Source organism: Furipterus horrens, unplaced genomic scaffold, assembly GCF_987537825.1.
Source record: "Furipterus horrens unplaced genomic scaffold, mFurHor1.1.pri manual_scaffold_7, whole genome shotgun sequence".
NCBI classification, from domain to species: Eukaryota; Metazoa; Chordata; class Mammalia; order Chiroptera; family Furipteridae; genus Furipterus; species Furipterus horrens.
In genome coordinates this window covers 97846029-97866915 of record NW_028327177.1, presented here as the reverse complement: position 1 = coordinate 97866915, position 20887 = coordinate 97846029, and the positions used below count along the sequence as shown (strand labels likewise).

Here is a 20887-nt window from a genome sequence, read left to right as displayed (position 1 = left end):
TAAGATATGACAACTAAAAGATGAATTATTTAAATTAGTAAAATAAGGTTCCTGCTTTCTGTTCTTAAGTTTAAGATTTTCAAATAGTAACTTCTACACTAACTACTAAATGAAAAGTGACTTTCATTAAGTCTTTCTTTTTTACCCTAGGGCAGTGATCCTCAGAGTGTGGTCTGCTGACCAATAAAACCTGACAACTGTCACCCTCACCCGTCCATGACAAGATCAGGTCAGAAAATAAGAGTAAATATTTTTGAACTTTCACAGTCATTTGAAAAAGTAATTCTATGTCTCTTAAATCTAATAACCAAAAAAACAAACAAAAAAAAAAACACTGTTCATAAATTTTATGCTTTTTAACTTTCATGTAACTTATAATTCATTTTTACCATATCTTATAAAAGTATTTGTCCATGACAGAATGGAAACATAAAAAAGAAAACAAACCTGGTCCTTCACCACAAATAGTTGAAGAAGCACTGCCCAAGAAAACCTAAGTATCTAATGTGGTCCATGGAAGAACTGATTCTCTGACCTGTAAAGGATGAACATGCACAAAGGGCAGAGAAGCCTACTCACTTGGCTTTTAGGACTTCCCCACATCCATGCCACACAGAGTCTTTGTCCAGCTGCAGCTCCCGAAGGACACGACTGGGTTTATAAGCTGCATTGATAAGTAAAGTGAGGACCTGCGCTCCATTTTTAAAGCAGAAATATGAGTCGGGAAGGAGAAAAACAGATCATGAGAACCTTGCTACCCCTTTCATGTCATTTATGATATTAATTATAGTCATATTAGTTAACAAATGTTAACAAAATAATAATACTGAAGATATAACAGCTGATCAAAGTTACAAATAAAGAGAGTACCAGACCCTCTTAAATATTCAAAACATTAGGGTCAGAAAGTAATAGACAAGAATTTAAAACTACTCTAGCATATGCTTCCAAATCCTTTTCCAGTCATAGTAGACTCAGAAAATTATATTTGTTTGGGACACAGTAGATGGCTGAGTTTCATGTTGTTGGAATAGTCTGGCCCAGAAGCTCCAGCCTCCCCAGACCCTGCCTTGCCACCCTTGGGGCTGAACAATTCAGTATGCCCCACATCTGTTACCTGTAGTGTGGCACCCTGGTTGGGAAGCTCTGCAAATCTAGCAGATGTGTAGCTTTATCATGGTCCAGGTTAATGCCACACATCCTCTCAGTCCTAGATGGACCATTCTCATTTATTCTTGCCATCCTCATGCAAAAGACCTTTCTACACTGACAGAGTGAGCCTGCTATGTAAAGCACTGCTTGGGAAAAATATTCCCTGGGAGCACAAATAATTACATGTCCAGTTTATTGTCCAACATGAAAAAAGTTAATCACTTATGATAAAACCTAGAGTTGTCACATCTATGGCATGCAGAGAGATCCTTGTATAAATGAGTCTGTGAGACTGCCATAAAATTTCCAAGTTCTTTGCTCTAAGCCAGAACCATACCTCTCTGAGGACCAGAACACAGTTCCCAGGTCCTACACATTGAGGCAGCTCAGCGATTCGTCCTTTGTTAAGGTATGGCCCTGAGAAGCAACGGTGGTTGAAGTATATCTTTGGACAGCAATATTTTCCATTAATCATAACTGGGAAATGAAGAGAAACAGATATTAAGAACACTCATCCTCCAACCCATTTCCAAAGTTGGATTACTGTGGGGAAAACAAGCATATCTACCATTATATAAAGTTAGAAATTACATATTTTGAAGCTTAACATGTTACCTGGGAAAGCCCTTAAAATATTTCCAGCTCTATTATGGAGCTTATCACTCTGCTGAAATAAGACAATGTTCTGAAGTACATGCAGACTAACTCCTAGGTTAATGTCACATTGTTTCAGAGCCTTATACGTCTATCAATAAATAAAATGGAAGATTTACTTCTAGAATCCATGATGATTCCTGACAACCAACTATTCAATAATCTACTCTGGAATATTTCTAGGAAGTGATGGTGAATACTGTCCAGAATCACAGTTTGTCGCCTTAAAACCACCAAACTAGTATGATGGCAGCCTTTGATGATGTGAGATCCCTTCCATTTGGGGGATTTCTCAGAGGGTTGAAAGTATGCTGTGATCACATCTCTAACTTCTTTAAGTACTGTGGGGTATAACTGGGCTTAGAGACCCCTCTTTTCAATTATTTTTCTGTATGAACACTGTACTTCAATATAATATTTTAAAAATCCCCTCATTATGGTTAGCAATTCAGCTATTGAATGTAAAAAATTCAAAGGTACTAAAACATCTTCATTTTCATATCCAAGAGAGAGAAGCTCTTCTGATGGATACTGTTAGCCCACGTTAAGGAAAGGAGCTGTGTGTACACTGCCCATTGCTGACAGCACCCTGAAGTACATAATGTTTACTCTAAAACTCAGTCTTAGCAGAGTGGTCAGCATGTAGGTGTCCACTTCTCCATCTGAACTCTACCACCCAGATTCCCCTTTCAGGATTAACGCATTTATGCTCCCTGCCGCTGGGAATGTTGGCAGTTTACAGCTTTCAGTTGTAAGTCTATCCTGGAATTACCCTCACTCAGCCTAGAACTGACCTCAGTAGGAGAGAGCCACCCTGCCGAAGATCCCACCCTTCGTGAGATGGAGAGAGAGCAGCAGCCTATTTCCAATAATTGCCTCAATTAGGGCTGACTCTGAGTGGCTACACCAGTGACAAGGCTCCCTGCGGGACTGGAAGAAACTTTTGTTAATGGTGAATTGCGGCTCAACTTTTTCCTCTACCCAGGCCTGGTTCCTTCATCCCACCAAGGAGTTGTTCCTCAAAGCACTCCTCAATAAAACTCCTACATGTAAATAAGAGCCTCAGACTCCTTTCCCAAGGTGACCAGACCTATCACAAAACCCAAACTTGGCTAAGGTCATGTGGGAGATATTAATGTCTTAATTCTGTAGTTTTAGTAGGCATCAGAATAGCCAGTAATACATCAAAAATAAGGAGTTACACAACACTGATTCTCTATGTACAAATGATAAAATAAAAAGGCAGTAGGTAGAAGAGAAAAATGTAGGTTTGAAACTGACAAAGATTTGAGTTCCATTTCTGACCCTTCTACTCATAAATTGCATGATCTCTTCAAGCTTTGTTTTATTTTCTTTTCTAGGAATTTACTAAACACCATCCAAATGCCTAACCTGTGCTAGAACACACGCAGCCAAGATGCTAAGCATACTACAACCAGCAAAGCGGGAGTCAAGAGAGACCACTGGACAAAAGATTTGGGCCTCCAAAAAAAATCCTTGTCTCATTTATCAGGTATTGGGACAATCTGTTTTGCCAGTGCTTTATTTTTTCAAATTGTGAAATATATATACAAACTGTGTATATCGTAAAAAGGGCTTAAAGAAGAATAATTATCCACCTCTCAATCACCCTGCTTAAGAAAGAGCGCTGCCTGGAAATCCTCAATTTCTTTATCTAAACTCAGCGATAATAATATTGACCTCTGGAGCCCCTGATACCCAATAAGTGATCAGTAAAGAACAGCTACAATTATTATAAATGGACAGAAATATCAGTCTAAAATCATTACTAATAAATATATCATGGACTCTTTAGAATCACAGTTAAGAGACCCCTCTATGAAACTAAAGCCTATAAATCAAATGTATTGTTGATGTTTAGATATAGTCCATTAAAAGAAACTAAAGGTCCTCTTTTCCCTAATACAGGCATTTATACCTGAGTCGGTGGAGTTCAGCTCCTGATTCTTCAGGCCCTCGTGGACAGTCCTCGAGGCTGGTATTCTGAGTCAAAAAAGCACAACAAAACAGTAAGATAATCCTTAAAGTCAGTAAAGTGTGAGAGTTAGTTTCCTTCAAATTTAAAAAGGAAGCAAATGTACCAGACTGCAAATTCTGTAACAGAAGGTGCTTCATTGATCATACTTTTTTAAAAAATGGCAATTGTTTTTAAAAACTATGTACACAGTCTAAGAAGCCAACAGCCTAAAGACATGTGATACACGTTCAAACAAACTTACTTTCATTCATGTGAACAATTATTTAATTCCTTCTGGGATTCTTAAAACACAAGTACACTATTCATTAATTGTCAAAGAATAGAAACAGTTTTTTAATACAGGGTTTTGTTTTCTTCCATCAGTTTCAAAATTAAAAACAGATTATTAAAAAAGAGAATTACTGTATTTGCAGCAATCATTGAAAAAAGTTAACTTATTTTTTTAGCATACTTCCTGACTACAACTTTGGATCAGTTTTGGCAACTAAGTCAAGGAAAAACCCAAGGCCCAATTTTTGTCACTGCTATCTCACTTTGCTACCTTGAATAGAATTCTGTAGCCCTTCTCTCTACTTCTATTGTCAGTTTTATTACTCACATAGCCACAAAAGCAGCTACAAATTATATAGAATTTGCTATAACTTGAATTGTGTCCCCTCAAAATCCATGTTGAAGTCTTAATCCCCACTGTGACTATATTTGGAGATAGGGTTTTTAGAAATGTGAATAAGGGTTGCACTCTAATCCAATAGGATTGGTGGCTTTATAAAAAAAGGAAGAGAGAAAGATCTCCTTTCCTCTACGTCCTTTCCTTGTGAGGACACAGTGAGATGACAGTCTGTAACCTAGGAAGAAAGCCCTGATCAGGAACCAAATCAGGCTGGTAACTTGATCTTGGACTTCCCAGACTGCAGAGCTATGAGAAGAAAAATCTGTTGTTTAAGCCTCCCAGTCTGTGGCATTTTGTTATGACAACCTGAGCAAACTCATTCAGAATTGAAAATCCAATGTTTAAAAACACATGCATACACACAGAAACCCGTGATTTTTTTTTTTTTTTTTTTTTTTTAACTAGGCAAAGAACTTTATTAATCTTGGTTTCAAACTTTATTCCCAGGCTTCTTCAGCTTAATTTGCTGCAAAGAATGATTTGTGTATAAGCAAAAACTGAAAAGAGCTGCAGTGTCCAAGGGGCTAGAGCTTAAAAATATTAGAGATCTAGATTTTATCAGATCCATAAACAAAATTTGAAAAAGCAGTCATATTATAAAATAGCAGCTCCCAGTAACTTCTTCAAGTTTATCTTCTTCAGAAGTTGACTCAATTCAGTTTGCTTCATTCTTGGAAGCCTCATCAAAATTCTCCACAAGATCTGGAACTTCATCATCATCATCCTCTCCTGTAGCAAGTGGTGCTTTTCCATCCACAGATTGTTTGGGCAGAGCTTCAGTTAGTCTCCTTAAACTGGTCAGACTGTCTGCACCAAGCTGATTTAAGATGCTGGGCAGCATTTTTGTCAGCTGCTTTGTCTCAGCGTGGCCTGTAATGGTGAACGTGTTCGCTGTCAGAGATGCCTGAACTTTAGGGTTGTTAAAGTGGATCACTGTTCCTTGGTTTGTGAACATATTTACCTCTTCAATGCCAGAGATGTTGTTTACCCCCAACTTCTTCAAGGAGAACTGAAGTTTTTTATCATCTGCTGTAGCTGTCCTGTGAACCACCTTCTTCTTCCTACGAGCAGTACCTTTCCCACCAATGCGCACTTGTGCCTGCAGTTTGGCGAGTTTCTCTTGGTTCATGATAGTTTCTTTCATCTTGTTGGAGAGAAAATGGGGCCGCGTGGGGGACTAGGGTTGGTGCTCAGGGGGGTCTTTGGCAGACCAGCTGAAAATAAGCGCGCACACGCGGGGACGCAAGATGGCTTAAGGCAACACTGAGCAATTGCTTCTCAAAAGCTGTGCAGAAGATATGCTACAAAAGGTCTCCTGATGGGACACTTTCATGTGCCTTTTCTTTTAGACTTGTCTTCTAGATCAAGCTTTTTTTCACTGTGACAAATATCCTAATTTATAATTTTTGCTCTCTGTTAACAAATTCCAGCATTGAGACTCTATTCCGTCTTATTCAAATAACTTCTGGCTCTAAAAGCAAAAGAAAACTCAAGTTGGGGAACATCTTACAAATGGATTTTACCCTTCTGTGTATGATGCCATTTTAGGAAATGTATATACTGTTAGGAGAAGTATGTAAACTATCAAAAGCTGAACTAAAGGATTATGATTCTATCTGAGAAAATAAAACATATGAGGAGATACACTCTCTTAGTTATTTCATTTTCTAGATATTATAAGTTCTAAATGTCAACTGTTAAAAAGTACTATTATATCACTTACTGTTTTTCAGGTTGAACCACTGCAATTTTCCTCTGTTTGTGTACTGTAAGAAGAAAACAAATATGTGTATGTCAAGAGAAATTAAAAGACAGAGGAAGAATTATATATGTATTAAGGTCACATTAGAATATTTTAAACCTGATTATATGTATATCTAACTAGAAAGTACTATAAATAAGTGCTGATATGTCTGAATATCTAGAATGAAGCACATTTCTGGGGTCTTTAAACAAAGACAAAAAATAATATTTTCAGGGCTCCTTGGGTCAATCAACTCCTACGAATATTTTCTAAGTAGGAATAGATATTCAAAAGAAAAACTGATTTTGACAACGGTGCCGACACATTCAATAGGGGACATAGTCTTTTTCAACAAATGGGACTGGGAAAACTGAATATGCACATTAATGAAGTTGGACCTTTACCTTACACTATATACAAAAAGTAACTCAAAGACCTAAACATCAGAGGTAGAACTATAAAACTCTTAAAAGAAAACATAAAGGAAGATATTCATGACACTGGATTTGACATAGATTTCTTGGGTATGATACCAGAAGCACAGGCAACAAAAGAAATACTAAATTGCAATACATCAAAATTAAAAACTTTTGTGTATCAAAGGACACTATCAAGAGAGGTAAAAGCAACCCATAGAATGGGAAAAAATATTTGCAAATCATATATCTGATAAGAGATATCTAGAATATATAACAAAATCCTACAACAACAAAAAACACCCAATTAAAAAATGAACATGTGACTTGAATACATTTCCCCAAAGAAGATATATTAATGGTCAATAACCACAAAAAAAGATGCTCCACATAATTAGTCATTAGGGGAAGTGCAAATCAAGACCACCATTAAGATAACACCCCAAACACATTACGATGACTATTATAAAAAATAAAAATAAAACAAAAAACAAAAAACAAGCGTTGGGGAGAATGTGAAGAAAGTCGAACCCTCACACGTTCCTGGTGGGGATGTAAAATGGTGCAGTTGCTTTATAAAACAGCCTGACATTGTTAAACAGAGTTATACACTCAAGTGAAATGAAAACCTAAGTCCACATGAAAGCCTGTACACAAATGTTCATTAGCAGCATTATTCATAATAGCTGAAGAATGGAACAATCCAACTATCAACTGATGAATGCATAAACAAAATGGGGTATAAAAATGAAATATTATTCAGAAACATAAAAGAATGAAGGACTGGTATACACTACAGCATAAATAAACTCTGAAAACATTATGTTAAGTAAAACAAACCAGTCACAAAAGACTACATAGTGTATGATTCCACTTATAGGAACTGTCCAGAACAAGCAAATCTATAGAGACGTATATTAGATTAGTAGTAGCCTAGGGCTGCAAGGCAGGAGGTAAAGAGATATTGCTAAAGAGTATGGGTTTCTTTTGAGACAATGAAATGTTCTCAAATTGACTGCGGTAACAGTGGCATAACTCTGTGAATATACTAGAAACAACTGAATTGTATTCAGTTAAGTCCTCAGCATCTTCAATAGGTTCTGCAACTTCAAGCAAAATGATATATGACAAAACCAATTTTACCATAGGCTAATTGATATAAATAAGATAGAGGTTCCTGCCCTGGCTGGTGTGGCTCAGTGGATTGTGTACTAGCCTGTGAACCAAAAGGTCACTGGTTCAATTCCCAGTCAGGGCACATGCCTGGGTTGCAGGCCAGGTCCCCAGCTGGGGGTGGTACAAGAAGAAACATATCCACGTAGCTCTTGTACACTGCTGTTTCTCTCCCTCTTTCTCCCTCCCTTCTTCTCTTTCTAAAAGTAAATCTTTTTTTAAAAAGAGTTAAGTTTCTATGGCATTTCATCAATATTATAACAAAATGATGCTGAACAAAACGTTATTCAAGAACCTCCTGTACTTAAAAAAAAAATTTTTTTTTTTTGTTATATAAATCAGGGGGCCCCAACCTCTGGTCCACAGACCAGTACCGGTCTGGGCCTATTAGAAACCAGGCCACACAGCAGGAGGTGAACTTGAATGTAATGCACTGATTCATCCTGAAACCATCCCCCCTCCCTCCCTCCCTGGTCTGTGGGAAAATTGTCTTCCATGAAACCAGTCCCTGGTGCCAAAAGGGCTGGGGAATCACTGATAAACAATATCTCAATAAAGTTGTTTAAAGAGCGAAGGCGGGCTAGATCACTTTTAATATCAGGTTACAGATATACTGTGGCTTCCATCTTGCTCAACCTCTCTTACCCTTTCTCACTTGTTGGCTGATGGAAGCCAACTGCCATGCGGTGAGGTCCTCAATAAGAGGCTCACATGTCAAAGAACTGAGGGAAGCCTCCAAACAACAGCTGGCAAGGAAGTAAGACCCTCAGTCCCACAGTCCACGAGGAAATGTATTCTGGCCAACAATCCTCTACATAAACTTGGGAGCAGAACCCCCAGTGGGGCCCTGAGATGACTAGAGCCCTGGTTGATACCCTGATTGCAGCCTTGTGAGAAACAGATCCAGAGGACCCAGCCAAGTTGTGCCCAGATTCCTGACCCAGAGAAACTGTAAGATAATAAATGTTTGCTACAATAAGTAATTTCCTATGCAGGAAGAGATAACCATAACATCATTTTGTTTTTCTCTGAAATGTCCAGAAACAGGTACCTCGTGCTCGACGAGGAGTGCTGAGGGGATGGCCGTTGGTTTCACACCAGCCCAAAGGAAATATATCCATGGATTCCACACTCACAATACATTCAGGTATGGGCTTCTTAGAACCTGGTTTAGATTAAAAAAAATTTTTTTAGTCCACTCAATACCCTTCTTCATAAACTATTCTATAGACAATCGATGTTCTGCTATTGCAATAATACAGACAAAAAGTCTCTGGTACAAATTCCTTTTACAAAAAAAGTTGTATTTTTTCACGTGTGACAAACATTAAGGGAAAAAAGTTAACTGTCTTTCATGCATAGTTGTATGAATACCAAAATGGGTAGTGAATATACAGGGTGACCCTTCATTAGGGAACAGCAAATATGCAACTGGAACTACCAGGAGTTATCATTCAGATGGTTGACAAATATCAGTCAACTCCATGAAATAACTGGAAAACAAAGGCAAAAGTGAGAGTTTTCAGTAAGAACATTAGCTGTGGTACTTGGAGACAAGCCAGAAGGTAGACCAGTGAATTCAAATCAGTAAGTGACACGACACAGGCAAGGTGCTCAGCAGGGGTTAAAAAATACCTAAAAGTCTATATTCAATACCGCCCTTGATATCTGTATCAAATGCCAGTTCTACAAACTTGCAATGTACTGAGTCTATTTGACAGCTGAATAAAAATGAAACCCAGGCCATGTATAGTAAGTGCAGCACTGAGTACTCAGCCAATGCTTCCATCCACAAACCTGTCCAACTGTTGAATATCACTTCTAATGTATCTTTTTTATTTCACATATTTTGGTTCTAATGAACAGGGACAACCAAAATATTATCCCTTGCATAAGCTGGTTGTTAATGTCCACTCTCATATATTTTGGTCAGATCAAAATATATGCTACTTGACTTATACTTTCCCCTTCAAGAAAATAGATACTCTGTAATAAAGGCTTTCTATTCACATTCATTTCCTAACATTTGAAAGTCAAGGATAAGAAAGTTTAGCTTAGAATCTTGCATTATATATTAGGAGTCTTTGAAGAAGTCCCTTTTTTAGCTAATTGGTTAAGTCTAACAAACCACCTTATAGGGGTGAACAGAAAAGGCAAAGAACAGCCGCATGAAGGCTTCTAGGGGATACTGGCACTTACCCTCCAGCTGGAGCCATAGGTAGGAGCCTCGCACCGCAGTAACAGTGGCAACGCACACTTCCTCAGGGAGAAGAGGGTTCACTGCTTCAAGCTTCATGTTCTCCTTAAATTCATGCTCAGAAATTGACTAGAAATTAACCAAATCCAAAACATACTAAGTATTTACTCATGTGGTGATCTAAGAGAACTTTTTCAAGTGTTATTTAATCCTAGAGCAGTGGTTCTCAACCTTCCTAATGCCGTGACCCTTTAATACAGATCCTCATGTTGTGGTGACCCCCTACCACAAAATTATTTTCATTGCTACTTCATAACTGTAATTTTGCTGCTGTTATGAATCGTAATGTCAATATCTGATATGCAGGATGTATTTTCATTTTTACAAACATAATTAAAGCATAGCGATTAATCACAAAAACAATAGGTAATTATATATGTGTTTTCCGATGGTCTTAGGCGACCCCTGTGAAAGGTTGTTCAACCCCCAAAGGGGTCGTGACCCACAGGCTGAGAACCGCTGTCCTAGAGTAACTTTAAGGCTATAAGTTATTTTGCTTTGTTTGTTTCTTAATGAAGCAAAGAAAAAATGTCTGTCTTCTCAGTGTTATAGGCAGTCTCTGAATTACTGCTACCTGTGTGACACTGCTCAAGCTATATAACTTCTTTCTGCCTCAGTTTCCTCGGATGTCAGATGACACTGTGAACACATATCTCACTGGGTCATTATGAGGTTTCAATAAAATGAAGTACCTAAGGCTCTGTGCCCTAAACCAAATGGCTTTTCACCACTGTTGGTTCACTGTCCCTCCCATAAAGGGCCCTATCATACAATAAACTGCCTGGTTCCTACTGCTATCTGTATCATAAAAGGCAGACAGGATACATAATGCTTATGAATAAGGTGAAAGGGCCGTTTAAAATATATGTTTTAAAAACTTGCAGCTTCTGGGTCAAAATAAAGAACTGAACTTCTGTATTTGATTGTTCTCTCTTCCTTCTTTTAAATCACTAAAACTAAACTTTTTACATTTTTAAAAAGATTTTTATTTGTTTTCATTTTTAGAGGGGGTGGGGAGGGAGAAAGAGGGAGAGAAACATCAATGTGTGGGTTGCCTCTTGCATGCCTGCAACCGGAGACCTGACCCGCAACCCAGGCATGTGCCTTGACTGGGAATCAAACTAGGGACCCGTTGGTTCGCAAGCCAACACTCAATTCACTGAGTCACATAAGCCAGGACTACAGTTTTTTAAAAGACATAAACCTACTAGGATAAATAGGAGAGGAGACAATAACATTTTATAAGATAAAATTTAGAACAGTATCTAGAACTCGTCGTCGTCGTCGTCGGCAGCCGTCCGTCTCGAGAGACGATGGTGTAGCTTCCTAAGAGTCTATCTGCACCGCCGAGAATGGCTGTGCAGTCCGACTCGGGAGTGACATGGTATCTGTCTCCTCCCGTGTTGAATCGACATCTTGCGATGACGCTGAAGCTACAGAGCCTGGGCAGGGTAATATGGAGGGTCTGCTGTTGCCCATGCAGCAGACCCCCCCTCTCTTCGCAGCTGAAGGGTCCAAGGGAAAGACGGAGTCGATACAGCTTGGGTTCAGGTGCGCCGCAGGAGTTGCCGATGTTGACTACAACGTCAAACCGCCTTAGGGACTCCGGCTCCGGATTTTCTGTCGGGGTTTACTCCCTTAGCCTTTCCCCTGAAGAGGTATGCCGCAAGGCAGCGGAGGTTTTTTGGAGTCAGAGTTTTCCTTCTCTGATGTACCCTGACTGGAAGATCGAACCAGCGACACTTAGCTCGCAGGCCGACGCTCAATCCACTGAGCTAAACCAGCCAGGGCATATCTAGAACTAACTTAGTATATTAAAGAAAGGTCCATCTAAGCTGACAGTGAAGAGAGCTAAGAACTGACAGCATCAGATACAAGGGAAGCAGAATAATTAAAATAAAAAGATCTGTTGAAATTTAGGTCATGCAATCAGCTCCACCACTCCATACCTCAGGACAACTGTTCCTTCTTCTCCCCTACAGAAGATGAGACTTATCCTCAAAGAGGGTAACACACAAGATCCCCAGGCAGGAAGACAAAGGAACTGTTGAGGGCATCATGCACTGCCCCAAACAGGGGTTTGCATATGGAATGTGAGAGACCCAACCCTTGCTTCTACTTTCTAGGCAAGGGACTAGAAGAGACTTCTGGTGGTAACATGATAAACCCAAGAAGAAACACACAAAAATATGGATTATGTATCCCCAACAAATGATCAACCAGATCCCACACTATAGGGAAGTTCAAGGTTGACAAGCCCCACCAGCATACTCAGAGCTTTCAATCGGCTTCTTCTTTTAGTCCCCATTCTTAAATGTAAGCAAACAACCAAGAACTGCCCAACATCTAAAGATATGAAAGCTAGAGACCAAAACAGACAAAGCAAGCAATTTGGAAAAAACAGATTATGCAAGAAGAAAACTTCCCAAAAGGCAGGGATTATTAATATCCTTTGAGCGATAAGAAAAACTACTGCGTCCTTAAAACAAGAATAATATGATATTTAAACCAAATATTCAGAACAGAAATAGTTCTGGAAATTAGAACTGTAATATTAAAACCTCAAAAGAACAGTTGAAAGATAAAATTTGGGAAATCTTCCAGCAAACAAAGCAAAAAGACTGCATGAGTATTTGGCTGCAAACATGGGACCGTGACCCAGACACGAGGGTAATGGTGCTTATGTTCTGCACGATCATCTCACTAAGGGCCCGTTTCCCTGGTGGACAGAGCCAAAGCAACCATGCCAATGGTGGAACTTTATACACTTGCAGAAGTGGCTGGTTGCTTAAAAATTCTGTATTCATATTGTTTCAAAGTATCAAAATTGTCAGTCTATTGAAAGATCACAGGGTTTGTGTTAGGTGTAGTTTATGCAAGAAAAGGCTCAAGGGAACACTATTTGACAATCTATACTCAAAGGAAAATCCTTACCAAAAGATTAACAAATAAATGCATATTTACACATCTTAGATTGTTTAATCAAAAAGGATGGTTCCCTGATTTATTTGACTTTCAATTAACCCACTGATTATCTGTCTGATAAGAGTCAGATAATGGAATTTCTACATATATTATCCACTTCTCTACTCTCTCAAATATATTGTTTCAAAAAGGAGAAGAAAGACATATTTCCTAACGTGATTACCTTTGTGGAAATAGTTACAAGAGCTACTGGAAGGTGTGAGAAACTAGTAATAAAACAAAGAAAATTAAGCTATGAAAAACAAGGACACATCAAAAAAGGAAACAATCAAAATACTGCAGTGCTAAACTGCGAATGCACATCAGATTTAACCAAAAGTTGTAATATAATGCCAACAGAAAGACAGCTGCTGGTGGGGGAAGACAGAGGAGAAAGGTAATGTAAAATAGCTAAATGCTTATTTATCATAATGTCTAACCAACAGATATGTTTAAAATTAATGATTCAAAAGACAGCAGCATATTATTTTGAAAATGAAAAATATATCAGAACAACAGTAAGAAGAATAGGAAGTGAGTACTTGCGGGAACAGAGACTGTGGAAAGGGACAGAACAGAGAACTGTTTTATGTTCTAAACTTTTTATTGCTGTTTGGCTTTATAAACCATTTGCATAGTTTTATTTTGATACAGAAATTATTTATTACTGTATTACTATCAATAATAATATAATTATTAAATAAGTTTAGCAATTTTTCTCCAATTTTTTTCATATTATTGAACCATCAAAAATAATTATGAACTGCCCTGGCAGGTGTTTTCCATGGACTGAGCGCCAGCCTGTGAACGGAAGGGTTGCTGGTCAATTCCCAGTCAGGGCACATGCCTGGGTTGCAGGCCAGGTCTCCAATTGGGGGCATGCAAGAGACAACTGATTGATGTATTTCTCACACATCGATGTTTCTCTCCCTTTCTTTCTCCCTCCCTTCCTCTCTTTCTAAAAATAAATAAATTCTTAAAAAAAAAAAAAGAGAGAGAGAAATAAAATTTAATTTTTATTTCTTTTTAGGAAAAAGATCAGAGGAAATGTTTATTACCTCAGGTACCCAAACCTTTCTTAAATAGCAAGTGAAATGTACTAATCATAAAATGTTAACTTTGATTACATTAAAATTAGGATGTTCCTAAGCCCTGGCTGCTGTGGCTCAGTGGATTGAGCATTGGCCTGTGAGCCAAGTGTTGCTGCTTTGATTCCCAGTCAGGGCACAGAACTAGGTTGCACATCAGGTCCCCAGTTGGGGGCGTGAGTGAGAGGCAACCACACAGTGATGTTTCTTCCCCTCTCTTTCTCCTTTCCCCTCTCTCTAAAAATAAGTAAATAAATAAGCAAATAAATAAAAATTTTTTAAAATCAGGATGTTCCTATCATCAAAAGACATGAGTAAGAGTGAAAACACAAGTCACATGACATTGAATATACTGGTAATACATATAAAAAGATATATCCAGAATATACAAAGAACTATAAATTATTAACGAATAGTCAACTGAGTTTAAATGCAGACAAATGAGCTTTAAATAGCCATTTCATCTAAGAGTTTATCCTAAAGGCACTAAACATGAAAACATGCCTAACCTCATCAATTGTCATGGAATACAAATTAGAATTACGAGATACCACCACATATTCACCAAAAGAGCCAAAACAAAGACAGACAATATCAAATCTTGGCCAGCGAGTCGAGCAACTCATTGCTGGCAGACTGAATGAAATTAGTATATCTACTTTGAAAAAATGTTTGATAGTCTCTACTAATGCTGAACATATGCCTATTCTTTTATTTCTAATATATTTTATTGATTATGTTGTTACATTTGCCCCAGTTTTTCTTCCCTTTGGTCCCCTTCCACCTGGTATCCCCCTTCCCTCCAGCAATCCCAGCCCCTTTATTCATGTCCATGGGCCATACATGTAAGTTCTTTGGCTTCACCCTTTCCTATACTATTTTAACATCCCCTGTCTATTTTGTAACTACCAATTATGCTTCCTGATCCCTGTACCTTTTCATCCATTCTCCTTACCTCTCCCTGCTAATAACGCTCCAAATGATCCCCATACCTCTGATTCTGTTCCTGTTTTGGTTGTTTGCTTAGTTTTTATTTTTATTTTTTAGATTCAGTTGTAAATAGTTATGAGTTTGTTGTCATTTTGATGTCCATAGTTTTGATCTTCTTCTCTGTCTTAAATAAGTCCCTTTAACATTTCATTATAATGACGGCTTGGTGATGATGAACTCCTTTAGCTTTACCTTGTCTGCCCTTCCATTCTAAATGATAGCTTTGCTGGAGAGAGTAATCTTAGCTGTAGGTCCTTTCTTTTCATCACTTTGAATAACTTTCTTGCCAGTCCCTTCTTGCCTACAAAGTTTCTTTTGAGAAATAAGCTGATAATCCTATGGGAACTCCTTTGTAGGTAACTCTCTGCTTTTTTCTTGATGCTTTTAAGATGCTCTCTTTAACCTCTGGCATTTTAATTATGAGGTGTCTTGGTGTGGTCCTCTTTGGGTCCAACTTCTTTGAGACTCTGTGCTTCCTGGACGTGTATGTCTATTTCCTTCACCAAACAGGGAAGTTTTCTTTCATTATTTTTTCAAGTACATTTTCAGTTTCTTGCTATTCCTCTTCTTCTGGCACCCCTATGACTTGGATGTTGGTATATTTAAATTTCTCCCAGAGATTCCTAATCCTCTCTTCACTTTTTTCAATTCTTGTTTCTTCTTTCTGTTCTGGTTGAATATTTATTTCTTCCTTTTGTTCCAAATCATTGATCTGAGTCCCAGCTTCCTGCCTGTCACTGTTGGTTCCCTGTATATTTTTCTTTATTTCACTTTGTATAACCTTCACTTCTTCCTTTATTTTGTGGCTGTACTGAATCATTTCTCTGAGCATCCTTATCACCAGTGTTTTGAACTCTACATCTGATAGGCTGGCTACCTCTGTTTCGTTTAGTTCTTTTTCTGGGTTTTTGTTATGTTCTTTCATTTTGGCCATAATTCTTTGCCTCCTCAATTTGGCAGCCTCCCTGTATTTGTTTCTGTGTATCAGGTAGAGTTGCTTTGACTCCATATCTTGGAAATACAGCCTAATGTAATAGGTAACCTGCAGGGTCCAGTGGCACAGCCTCCCCTATCACCCAAACCGGGTACTCAAAGTGCATCCTCCATGTGGGCTGAGTACACCCTCCTCTTGTAGTTGAGCCTTGGTTGCTGTTGGCAGATCAATGGGAGGGATTCACTCAGGCCAGTCATCTGCAAGGATTATCTGTGATCAGTGACAACCAACCTCTGCCCTCTGTGGAGTATCAGCTGTGCAGGGGCAGGGTGGTGATGCTCTGACATGGTCTGTAGCTGTCCACTGGGTGCGCTGGCCCTGGGGTTTCCTGGGTGGTGCCCACCAAAATCAGCCTCCACCTCTGTTTTGCCTGGGCCACCCTGCCTGAGCTATAAAGCAACCTGAGAGGGCTGCTATTTGTGCTGGGCTTCGAGAGTCCGAGGAGAAGCCAAACTATGAATCTAAGCTGTCTGCTGGTAGTGCCTGGCCTGGAGTCTCAGAGATGGCACCAGCTTGCTGGCTCTGTGTGGTGAGAGTTTAGAAAAGAGACAATGGTCTCTGCTGGCCTTGACGCCAGACACTTCAGTTTCTCCCTGTATGCCACTGCTGCCTTTTAAGCCGCTACCCCAGTCTATGGTGGAGCTCAGAGGGAGTAAGTCTGAGTAGGTGAGTCTGTGTGTGGGATCTTTAAGATAAACTGCTGAGGTATCCAGAAGTTTCTTCCACTGATTCAATCCCCATTGGTTTTGCAGCCGGAAGTTGCAGGGACTCATCTTCCTGGCACTGGGACCCTGGGCTGGGGCCCCTGGTATGGGGCTGGGCCTCCTTGTTTCTGAGATATCCCTCCCAAATTTTTATCCACCACACATAGTTGAGAAACCAGCCCATTCTGCATCTGCGCCCCCACGCCCACCGCCCACATCTTGATGGATGTGGTTTCTTTAATTTTGTAGTTGTCAGACTTCCATTCAACTTGATTTCTGACAGTTCTGGCTGATGGCTGTTCTATATTTCAGTTGTGAATGTGATGTGGTTATGCAAAGAGGTGAGTGTTATCCTCCTACGCAGCCACCTTGACTGGATCCTCCATTTTTTTTAAAATTTCTTTTTATTGTTGTTCTATTACAGTTGTCCCAATTTTCACCCACTGCCCTGCCCCCTCCCCACAGTCATTCCCCACCCTGTTATCCACATGGGTCATTTATATTAGTTCCTTAACTAGAGCCTTCCCCTTCTTTCCCTCTTCCCCCCTCCCCCTCGTCCTGAACTAAAATTTTAAATTCACACTTCAGCTAATAAAAACGTGATAAACTTTAAATACTAATTAAATTAACAAAATAACTTCTGTAGTGAAGGATTATTCCTTGGACCACTGTATTACAACCAATAAGATGATTATTTGGATTGAGTGAGGGGACTAACTTCAGAGTAATAACCATAAAAAGCACAAGAAGCAGTGGCCACGAGGGTTCGGGCTTCTCACCTGACGAAAGCACCTCTGGGGAGCAGCTTCAGCACCACACTGTTTGAGGTAGTCGGCCCAATCAAAATCCTGGCCTGAATAGCCTAGGTAGAGACAAAAGAACAATGATTCATACCGCACAAGGCTTCTTGGCTTTACATTCTGCCAAGTGTCCAACCATGACTTCTAATTTTGCTAATTTGGGACACTGATCATTTTAGAGAGAGGGAAAAACACCTTACAAATCTAAAGCACTGTTAATTTTATAAAACAGAGCAAATGTGGTCAAACTACATGACAATACAATTCTTTGGATACATTCTAAAATTTTCATATTTCAAACTAGGTGTTTATTTTGAGAAATATTTTATGATTAGTTATTGGCAATTTACCAAAAAATTTAAGACAGTTACAACTGAATTTTATTTGTACCAACAAATCCAGTCTTATTACCAATTCTGTTATGACTGAGGCTCTAAAGGAAAAGAGACAGCAGCACTATTTAATCAGTGAAGACTTCTTTTTCTTTCATAAAGCTATATCCTTAAACATATCTTAGCTCCTACAGATATGATATTTTTGACACTTTTTCAGATCCGTGCCCTACAGAATTTCAATATTCTTATATTTTTAATGATGAATTCATTTCAGAAAAAAAGTTGAACTGAACTCTCCATTTAAGCCTACCAAGGTTGCAGGAAGTTTCTGTTATCTGTGTGCGATGAGCCGGACTGGGACTGCTGTGTCTAACCTGCGTTCTGCTCTGCAGAGCCTAATATCTCACAGGCACAAAGCAGGCTACTCAAGACCATGCCATTCTACAACCAAACAGCCCGTGCAATCACTTATTTTGCCCAGCTGAGTGAAACTGGTATCATGTTTTCTCCCTGCCTCCACCTCAATTCCTCACAGTAAATTATGTGCTATTTTCAATTACATATTCCACTACTTTCTTTCTATTTACAAAGACAGTTGAGCTGTCTTTAACAATGCTTAAAGCTCCAATAGCTTTAATAACTGGATTTTCTTTTCACATAAAGGCAGCAGGCAGGATAAAGAATTTGGGATGTCCAGAGCCTTCCTGCAAAACAAGAACTTCCTCTTGTAGATGTGTCCCACACCCTTCACCACCAGGCAGGCACTTCCATTCTCTGTTCACTGATGAAGGAGAAAGCTGGGAGGCTCTGTTACTGTTTTCCCTCATTTGCTCCTTGAAGGAAATTCTGTCTCCCCAGTGACAAGCCCAAAGCCTGGTTCATAGCAAACATTCCATAAATGTCTGTTGGATGAATCAAACCTGAGCAGAAGTCAAAGGTTCCAGGTTTATGACTCCTGTTAACACAAAGAGCACTTCCAGCCCCATGTTCTAGCAGTCAACACTGAGAGAGTAAAGCTGTGCTTTACCAAAAGCCTACTAAAAAAAGGACATATAGACTGCCAATAAATCTGGTTTGCTGACTAAAAATCAGATAAACACCTGACACCTTCATATACTCGTTAAAAAATATTAAAAATTTCATTCAAGCTCAACAAAGTCGTATTTATGAGCCTTGATTAAAAGGTCAAAGATTATATTTTGCAAGTTGCAAAAACCAGAAAAAGAGCTGCTACTTTACTATCTATAGCCTCTCTACATCTTACTCTTAACCATAAACCTCTCTCTGGAATCTGAAGAGTCTCCCTCTAAGATGAGACTAGAAACCTAAAAATCACCAATAACCCACCTTCTAGCTCCCACCCTTCTGTGACATCCCAGCAAAAACATGATGGAAGGAACTAAGAAACCCGCATGGGATCCCAGGTTGTCATGGACATGCATTTGTCAAGGTAGGAGGACAGAACATACTTCATTTAATAGTTCAACTTAATATATAACTTTCAAATATGTAAATATATGAAATCTAGGCCTTCATTTATACTTGTCTTGGGCTTCCAAAATCTTAAGGATAGACTGGGGCATAAAGAGAGAGGAACTGCCATCTGATATATCTCATTTCCAGGGAAAGTTCCTGATAAACAATTCAAAACAGAATGAATGCATACCAGGAGGGGGGCTGATGTGCACACCATTCTTCAGACTCCACTGCACAGGGAAAACACCAGGACTATCGACATGACACACAAAAGATCGCCTTGTGTGATTCTCCGGTCGCAAATCATCCATTTCCACCAGAAAGTATTTCTCATCAAAAACCTGTACATACAATTTAATTCATAAAACAGATGAATGGTTTTATGTGTATGTCTGTACACACACACACACACACACGCACACACATCATTTCCTTGGCATAGCCAAACATGTTATAAAAACAATTCATGGCTACAACGAGTATTAATATTACTACTACACACTCAATAACTGTTATCTCTGTGTCAAGCACTGTCTTAATTTAATGTTTTCCATGTATTAATTTAATTTTAATCTTCTTAACAATCTAACAAGGTAGGCACCATAATCAACCTTATTTTGCAGATAAAGAAACTAAGTTTAAAAAGAGGTTAAAGAACTTGTCCCATGTTATACAGCCAGAAACAAGAACCTAGATTCAAATCCAAGTTTTATGGACTCAAACAAAATTTAGTTTAGGTTTAGTGAGGAGTCAACTACATAGGTATATTAGATTTTCAGATCCTAGCCTAGTTTCAAATGCCAAAGAGGTCTTATGACCCTCCTCTGGCTCCCTCTTTCCACAGCCCTCAGACTTCAGTTAGGGCCTTCTGACCCCATTGCAGGTTCAGAATCCCTCCCTATTCCAAGAATTATCTTCTTCCAGGGCAAGGGAACTTTACCTCTCAACAGGCTGGATGGCCCAGGATCAAAGCAACTATTCCTCTAGTCATACTTGACTTTTGGTTCTACTTTCAGTAAATGAGTTTTTTAACTGAAATCCTCTCTTTTATGCCTCAGTTCTAGTAACTGAGTAACTGGGCCTTGACAACATACCCAGTTCTCATGGTTACTCCTAACAAGAGCCTTACTTTTGTCAGTCTTTCAAACCTGAATCCATGGCTGGAGCAATCCAACTGGCAGATATTGTGACACTGATCACCTGCTCCCTACACATCTCCTCAGCTCAATGAGCCTGCACCGAGTTGGCCACTGATAATACTGCCCGCCTCTGTACTTTTCAGGTGCCATGGCCTACCTGCCAGTTAAAGCTCCTCTAGCACAACTAGGCCTGCCCCCCAAAAACATGCCCCTCTACTCTGGTGCTGGGGCAACCAAGCTCAGAAGAAGGAATGGGCCACAGAGAACTGGACAGTACAAATACAAAATGTGTACAGAAGTAATTCTAGTCTCACAGCTTAGAAAAAGCAATA

General features: G+C 39.1%; 1 protein-coding gene and 1 pseudogene across 6 annotated transcripts in view; both read right to left on the bottom strand.

Annotated features, from left to right (window-relative positions):
* SFMBT1 (Scm like with four mbt domains 1) overlaps nt 1-20887 on the bottom strand; it is a 124466-nt gene that overhangs the window by 8603 nt on the left and 94976 nt on the right. For all 6 annotated transcript variants that reach the window (XM_090284028.1, XM_090284031.1, XM_090284027.1 and 3 more), the window contains 8 exons: nt 19607-19757; nt 17585-17667; nt 10008-10134; nt 8860-8973; nt 6199-6241; nt 3746-3810; nt 1490-1629; nt 580-689 (listed from right to left, as the gene is read on the bottom strand). In XM_090284028.1, coding sequence (XP_090140154.1) covers nt 580-689; nt 1490-1629; nt 3746-3810; nt 6199-6241; nt 8860-8973; nt 10008-10134; nt 17585-17667; nt 19607-19757 — 833 coding nt within the window. The remainder of the gene's footprint in view (nt 1-579; nt 690-1489; nt 1630-3745; nt 3811-6198; nt 6242-8859; nt 8974-10007; nt 10135-17584; nt 17668-19606; nt 19758-20887) is intronic.
* Nucleotides 4882-5721, bottom strand: LOC150004850 (transcription factor BTF3 pseudogene; annotated as a pseudogene).